The 8,314-nt window shown below is 42.5% G+C and overlaps 1 protein-coding gene across 1 annotated transcript; it reads right to left on the bottom strand.

The window, feature by feature from the left end:
• Positions 1-1,208: 1,208 nt before the first annotated feature.
• LOC137982255 (uncharacterized protein F54H12.2-like) lies at positions 1,209-2,717 on the bottom strand. Its single transcript, XM_068829334.1, has one exon. It carries the CDS (start codon positions 2,535-2,537, stop codon positions 1,209-1,211), a length of 1,329 nt encoding a protein of 442 aa, XP_068685435.1. The 5' UTR covers positions 2,538-2,717.
• Positions 2,718-8,314: the final 5,597 nt, after the last annotated feature.

Here is an 8,314-nt window from a genome sequence, read left to right as displayed (position 1 = left end):
GTCCGGGGTTCGTGGATGTAAATCCATCATTAAGTATCCAAATGGTTGTGATGTAGCGTCTTGAAAACTCTCCCACACAAACGGAACGCGCCCAGAAAACGCCTGTTGTGCCAGTGTCCTCAACCCCAAAGTATCTCGAGGATTGTTAAAAGCAATGATGTAATGAGCATTAAGAGAAATGCTCCGGGAAAACTTTCCTGGGGGAAAAGGTTTTGTGTCAAATAAATGCAGGTGACGTCACAATGATGGGACACTTTGGTGAACAAATCCAAAATGCGCTCGTCATCGCTACAGTTTCTCATGAGGTCATCTAACACGAGCAGACCAGGACGATGAGGGGGTGGAAATAAGGCGGGAATGTCGTCGGGAATACCCTCCATAAACGTGACTTCCTTTACCAATTCCTTAAAACAATCTTGCCATTGACCGTAGCAATACACGATCTTGCGAATGGGGCGTTCAAATAAACAATCTGCGTGTTGAAGTATTTGGCGCGTAAATGTTGTTTTTCCGCATTGGCTGGGGCCAGAAATGATAATACTGCTGGGGCACTTGAATTGAGACATGTTCACAAGACGAAGCTTCAACGATTTGTGTACACGAGATAGAATTCCCACCCCTTTTACTAGCAAATACACACAAAAACAGCAACATTTTGTTTACTTTTCAACATGATTTTATTGCTTATGGACACAGCGAAATGACTTACAACCTTGTTGAAAGCAATCATTAACTTGACGATAAATGACTGAATTAAAATAAGCGTGTACACTCCGTTCAACTCGTGCATCGTTCCACTGAGAATCATATCGTTTAAATTTAGCTTGAACAGTGTTCATATCAACATTCCGTGCTCGCCGAATGAGATAAAACAGACAATAATCTCCACAAACATCCGAGTTCAGTCCTTGCAGTGGTTTGTCGTTATAATAGGTAACTTCCCGTAGAATGTAGGTATCCATGTTGTAAGTTTCAGGAGGAAATCCGTAGCTGTCAAAGAATTCACTTTCACGAGGCGATTCAAAGTACATAGCCACCCAATGTGTCCCAGGTTGGTCATGAGGGTCCGTATTCGCGATGAGTCCGGCTGGGTAGGTGTTGATGACAGGTAGCCTATCCCTTGGAAATACGCCTTGCATCAGAGGTGCTAACACAGGGTCAGAAAGACAGGCTTGCCATAGTTCTTGGGTCGTATGCATGACGATGAACTAAGAGCCTTGTGACAAATCGTAGACCACGCGACGATTGCGATCAATTTCCAACTGATTCTGAAATTCTGCGTACACAATTAAATTCAGAACTGAGTTCGTCTGAGTTCCAAATTTCTGGTACAGGTTCACGTTACCCGTTCGATGAGGTATCAGATGATCGGGATGTCCACTTCCTGCCGGTGTCAAATCAAAACGGAACAAACCGTATCCGTTCTCCCAATCCACTCTATCAATGTCAAGCCCGTGCCCACAATTCATGTCTCCACTTCCTGAAAACAGCGTGTTGTAACCATCGATCTTTTTTCCACCCGTCAGATCCAGCGCAGAATAAGGCATTTCTTCTCCATTCACAGTCATCCGAATGTCTTGCAGGTCAAACAGCTCAAAGTTGAAAGGATTTCTTGCAAGGTTTCCGTTGAAGGCATCGTTTCGCACGAGCCCAAAAATGATGCACTGAGGAATGAAACCGTGGAATAAATCTGTCTCAGTGTGATTTAAGACTCCTTGAGGGATGATCCTTGCCTGCGTAGGGGTTCTGGTTAGGGTATAGATGGCTGGTAGCGGTGCGCTCCCTTTGTGACCTTGCATGATCTGTGCATGTTCTAGTTTCACACTGTCTGCAACACGCACTGTTCGTATGCGAAGCGTACTAGACATGACCTTTAGTTTGCAGTTGTTTGGAGTCTCCCCAGCCATTAGAACAAAAGCATCGTTGTTCAGATCCACTTTGACTTTGATCTCCAAACCGTCAAGCAACAACTTGTCAATATTAAACACGTCATAAAGAGGTACTCCGACCAACCCAACTTCTGCGCCGTTGTTAGTAAATGTGGCTCTTCTATTCAGACCCTCATTACTTTCTGCTGTATTATCTACTTCATTCACGTGTCCAGCAGTGTCTTTGTAATACAGAGCTTTGGTTAAGTACGATTTCTTGGCCTGTTCCGTAAAGTTCAATGAGGTCTTGATGTAAGCATTGTATGCTTGAGTGTCTGACTGTTCTGTTACCAGCGTTTCGTTGATCTTGATGGTAAACTGTTTGATGATGGAATGAAGGGCGTTGTTGACCAGAGTGTACTTCTTACCATCCCCTGTGGGCGATCCATCTTGTTTGGTAATCTTTACTACCAATCGCAGCTCTGTCTTGTTAATGTCAATGTAGTCAGCTAACGGTTTGATGACAAACTCGATGGGGTTAGTTCCCGTTTGAACCGGTTCGTAATCGATCCATTTGCTGCTAACAATCGATACATCTGTCACAGGTACATCAAACAATTGTAAACTTGAATTCGCACCAGGGGCTGAGAGAGGGTGAGCTGATGCCATCTTTAATCAAAAATAGTCTTGAACGTTGAACGAGATGTTCTCCTTTTCTTGGTCTGTCCTTCACTGTGCCGCTTTGACGTATACGCGCGCTTATATACTCTTTTTCCTCGACCTTGCTGTGTAATGTCATCAATGACCCCTGTGAGTAAATTTTTTCCAGCAGCTTTCGCTCTTGTCTTGGCAGCTTTCTTTAAAGGTTGACCATTGATCACGTCTTGGACAAGTTGCATTCCCGTTTCCAATCCAGTATCGAGCATTCGTTTTCCCACTTTTTTTGCTGTTGTTTTGAGAAAGGGAGTTGCTGAACGGAACAAGGACCGAAACATTCCACCTAAGCCGTTGCCCCCTTGACCATAAGGGTGTGTTCCTCCGTAGATACTAATGTCTCCTCCTTTACCGTGCTGCCTATAGGGTACAACATGTCGTCCATATGGGTAATATCGGTGGTTCATAGGTAATAACATGTTGTTATAGAATATCACGACGCCGAAAATGCAGGGTCACGCGTACGGCTCCAGAAGCAAATGGTATCAATTGACCTGCGTCTCCCCTTATATTGATCGCCACGTATGAAAACACAGTTGTACGGAGTCTATGGTAGGAGGGCACCTTGACCTCTTCTGTGATCATGTTCCCCGGCTGACCACGAGGAACAAGCATCCGAAGTAAGTTCGCTTGAGCATCTCCCACTACTTGAGACTCGATTAAATCGGAATACACGTAGATGGTTTGAAAAGCGTCTCTCGAGAGCAATCCCCATACCAATTCGTCTTTTCTGACAAGTGTTGTCGTTGTCCTCGCAAGAAGGACGCTGTGATCATCATTCTGTTGGACAAAGCCTCCGATTTGGTACAGCTGAGGAATATTATACTGATGGTTTAAGTACCCCAAGGCGCGAGCTAATGTCTTTGGTAGAATCACATACCAACCGGCTGGTAACTTCAACTCAAAGTAATCTTGTGCTTTCTCGTAAATGTAAAAACACTCGTTTCCTTCCAGACTCGTAATGGTCTTGTCACTCTTCAAATAAATGTCTCTCAATCGATTGTGTAGTCCCTTCGTCATACCGTGAATGACATCTTTGACCGTACGGTAAATGCCACTTGGTACAGGGATGTTCAATTTCCAGGGTTCAGGACCAGTCTTACAAAGCAAAGTGTAGGACAATTGATTCTCACCTACGTTTTGCCAGGTGTAAGGGTAAATGATGCGTGTCATGGCCACCTCCCAGTCTTCACTTAGGTGTAGTTGACTTGGTAACTGCATCTTAAAATCGGCCGCCTTGTTTTCTGGATATTGAGTCAGACTTGCATCACTGGTCAGCACCATGTAAAAACTGTTGGTCATGTTGATCGACGGCGGAAATGTAAAACGACGCTGACGATACCGTCTAAAAATGCCGGCGTTTGACCGTATCCACTCGTTAAATATATTTCAATGGTCTGAAATATCTTTGTCCGCAAAGGTAGGTACACAATATGTTCTCTTTCTTCAAGGAGTGTTTCTCGAAAACTGCCCAGAGGTACCATCTCATGTAGGAGAGGTAAGCGCTTGTCACCCACCTGCCACGGTTCCACGAGATTGGTTTGAACTTGAACCAGTCTCTGCTTACACGAACAAAGCGACAGCGAAGGAGGAAAGATGTAAATACCCGGATATGTGATGGATGTGCCGGATGGTAAGATGAACCAATCATGACCATATTTTCTTTCTAAGGTGAGTGCAGCATTCAAACGAACGCTGGGTGTAAGAGTGTTGTTTTCGTTTATCCATCCCAACGCGCGAGCTGTAGACAATGTGATCAGAAGTCCTTCAGTTTGCGAGTTTAACGTTACATTCCATTCGTCGTCCACTGTGATTTCAATCTTAGATGGTGGGTCAGCGATGTTCAGGCATTGTAACATTCCTTCTGTGACATCTAAGGCTGTATAATACTTGCCCTCGGGTAATACAAACGGTGTGGAGTCACCTCGACGATCCAGCATGATGTGAGAATGTTTGCAGTCATTTGTAATGTCAAACATTGAGAGCGGATACACGATATGATGCAATCCTACTTCCCAATCTTCTTCATCTTTCAGATGGATTTGTCGAGGTAGCGCTACGCGAAAGGAGGACTTGGAATTGTTTAGAAATAAATTACTGCTTGCATTACTGGGAAGTGTCACGTAAAAGTCGCTATCTTGAATCATGTTTGTTGTAAAGTGACCAACTGGTTATGCGGAATCCAACTGTCGTATTTCTTTGGCCAACCTTTCCAATGTACCAACACCTCCTTATTCGCTCCTCGTCCCCTGCGTTTTAAAATTGTTTCAATACGAAACAGGTGTTTTTCCGTTTCTATCACTTTCTGTAACTCAAATTCGTAAAAAGTGCCTTGAATCCAGTCACCGTCTGCTTCCTTTAGGCGATACACGGGTGGGTCGCGCGGAAGTCTCTGAGCAACAGTGAAAGTTTCCTCCGTCCAGGACGGTAAGTAACCTTTTTTAAAGATGCGTTTATGCTTACTGATCTTGACTTGATCTCCCACTTTGAATTTATACTTTGTCGGCTTTTTGAACAGATTTCTATACAAATTGTTCCAGACCTCAGATGCGTTATTCTCGTTGACATCCGCTGGTCTCATTTTGATGCTACGGTGCACGCTTTGATTGTAATTCCCATTGACTAAATCGTCCAGTTGATCCAAATAATGGTACGAGCTGCTGGTAGTGAACATACGCCACATAAGTTGCTTCAAAGTGCGGTTGAATCTTTCAACCACTTGGGCCTTGGTTTCGTTGTAGGTTACAAAATGATGTACATTCTCCTTTTTGAGAAAGGTTTGAAACGTTTTGTTCTTAAATTCGGTTCCGGCATCTGTTTGCAACTTCTCAGGTTTGCGACCTTCCTGGAAAATGCTTTCAAAGGCCACCACCAACGAGGCTCCTGTTTTCGATTTCAAAGGCACCACCCACGCGTATTTGGAAAGGACATCGATACAAGTCAGTAAATACTTGTATCCTTGATTCCACTGACTCAAATGTTGCAAATCAACCAAGTCCGCCTGCCATTGCGAATCTATATCAAACACAATTACTCGGTTACGACGAAAGTGTTTTCTTGCAGGTTTGTGTAGGGTATAGCCAGGTTGTTGGCGGAGCCAATCGAGTACTTGCGTGCGTTTCAAACCATACCGACGCGCCGCACGATACAGTTTGTCGACTCCCCCTAAAGCGGATGGTCGATCCACTTCATAATACAATTTCTGTAATAGTTGGTTCGTCTGATTTAGGGTCCGCGTTTTCTGTTTCTTCTTCTTTTGCATTTTCTTCTTCGTGATTGTCGGTGACATCTTTCAATTCGATGTGAACCTCGCTACCGCAACACGCAACTAAACATCGCATTCTCTGACATATGTCACTTAAAGAAACTGTAGGCGATGAGCTTCCACACACGCGGCTTGCAGCACTACCCATGGTGTTAAACAAATGATTAGATCTTCTTCATTCGCAGACTTTTTGTAACAATTTGCCAAACCATCCACCAGAAAGAAGGATAATGTATCGAGTACGTGACACATAAGACTTTGTGGAATGTATATTGTTCGGTAAATGTAGCGTTGCATTGGTCCATGTAGTAATAAAAACTCAACAAGCGACCGGGGTTCATTGGATGTAACTCCTTTACAAGTTCTAACCATTGCTCGCGAGGTGTGCTGTGAAAGATGTGTCCTGCAAAACAACTCCGAGCGCAAACCCGAACCAAGACAAAGTACACTCTATCCATGTTAACGAGTCTACTGAAAAACGGGCACTGCACGTATTCCTTTATAGCACTTTTTGTGAATTCAGTCACTCACTAACACGGTTAATACTTGTGCGTGTGTGATTTATTTTCGCTCTAAAAACATTGAAACTGTGCATGCATAATATTGCTTGACCGGTACATGTGCATCTTTATTGTACATAGGGTGCGCTTTCAAAAGAACTTTTTATTTACTTTTTTTGGATTAAGATTTGATTAAAGAAAATCTATCTCTCGCAAATATAACATTGTGATAAGCGTTCTCTGTTAAGCAGCGAAGTCAAGTGAATAATGTGTGTGATTTATTTTCGCTCTAAAAGCGTTGAAACAGTGCATGCATAATACAACAATAATGATACACATCTTTTCATCTCTCATTTACGCGTGCGTTATTTATTGTTGCTCTAAACGCGTTGAAATAGTGCATGCATAATAGAACACTAATGATACAGCGAATGCAAGTGAATTACAACATTTTTTTTTCTTTTCTCATTTGCGCGTGTGTGATTTATTTTCGCTCAAAAAGCGTTGAAACAGTGCATGCATAATAGAACACTAATGATGCAGCGAATGCAAGTGAATTACAAAGAGAACTACTCTCACAAATATCACATTGTGATAAGCGTTCTCTGTTAATTCAGTAAAACGCTTGAAATGTTTGTTGGTGTGTATTTATTGACTTAACAACTATAATCTTTGTTGTACATAGGGTGCGTTTTCAAAACAACTTTTTTTCGGATTAAGGTTTGTTTAAAGAGAACTATCTCTCGCAAATATCACATTGTGATAAGCGTTCTCTGTTAATTCAGTAAAACGTTTGAAACGTTTGTTGATGTGTTTTTATTGACTTAACGATAGCCTTCTGCAAATAAAATTCGTTCGAGTTAGTCCGGTCTCGAATGTTTCATATTCTGTATGTCTGAACAGAACTGCATTATCAGAGTCACAGTATTTGTTTAAGCGCAACGCAACATGTTTAAGGTTACGATAGTCAAATAGTAGAAGAACAATCATTTATATCAACTTGTCACTAGAGTATCTTTTAATAAAGCGTTTTAAACGTATATTGTTGTTTGCTCATGTTTTGAAAAGTATTTTGAAATACGATATGAAACCAACTCCCGCTTCACCATACAACAGTATAAAACGCTTCTCAAAATCCAAAGGTTTTTTTCAAGCGTTTTCAGAAAAGGTTTTATTCAAATCTGTTGAGTAGGCTTTCTTTGTGTCTGTGCACTGAAGGATGTCTTTGTGTATTCTTACATAAAAAAGATTGCATTTACCCGTGTTTCATTCAAGCGCGAGGTTGAAAAACTTTCCTTAAAAAAGGTTGTAACAACGGAGTTCACGTTTGTTCAAAAAGCGTGAAAGAGTTGAGAATGCTCCTCTGACCAGATCGCCACACTGCGTATTATAGTGGAGCAATCGTTGGAATGGAACTCATCTCTCTACATCCACTTTATTGACTATGAAAAGGCCGTTTACATTGCCTCTGAAGCACTACGGTATCCCTTAATAGATCATTACAATCATTCAGCAATCTTATGAGGGAATGACATGTAGAGTGGTGCAGTGGGGCTAGCTTTCAGATTGCTTCATTGTCACGACTCGCGTTCGACAAGGATACCTGCTATCAACTTTCATGTTTCTTCTTGTTATAGACTGGATATTGAGGACCACCACCGAGGGAGAAAACAATGGAATTCAGTGGACCCTTTGGTCACAGCTGGAGGACTGGACTGGCAGCAGCATCAAAAAGAGCAGGACTGAAGACCAACTGGGGTAAATCAAAGGTTATGAGGATCAACACCATCAAAGAAAATCCGGTCACATTGGAAGGAGAGCGGTTAGAGGAGGTAGACTCTTTCACATACCTTGGTAGTGTCATAGATAAACAACGAGGTACAGATGTAGACAAAGCAGCGCCAATACGTTATGTACATTGTACTCAGCGAATGTTAGCGCTGCGCAGGCTCGTCCGGATGTCTGTT

This window comes from Montipora foliosa, chromosome 13, assembly GCF_036669935.1.
Source record: "Montipora foliosa isolate CH-2021 chromosome 13, ASM3666993v2, whole genome shotgun sequence".
Lineage (NCBI taxonomy): Eukaryota > Metazoa > Cnidaria > Anthozoa > Scleractinia > Acroporidae > Montipora > Montipora foliosa.
This window is presented reverse-complemented; position numbering and strand designations above follow the sequence as displayed.

Excerpts from the sequence above, each read along its gene's own strand:
- LOC137982255 (XM_068829334.1), bottom strand. The coding sequence starts at position 2,537 with ATGGCATCAGCTCACCCTCTCTCAGCCCCTGGTGCGAATTCAAGTTTA.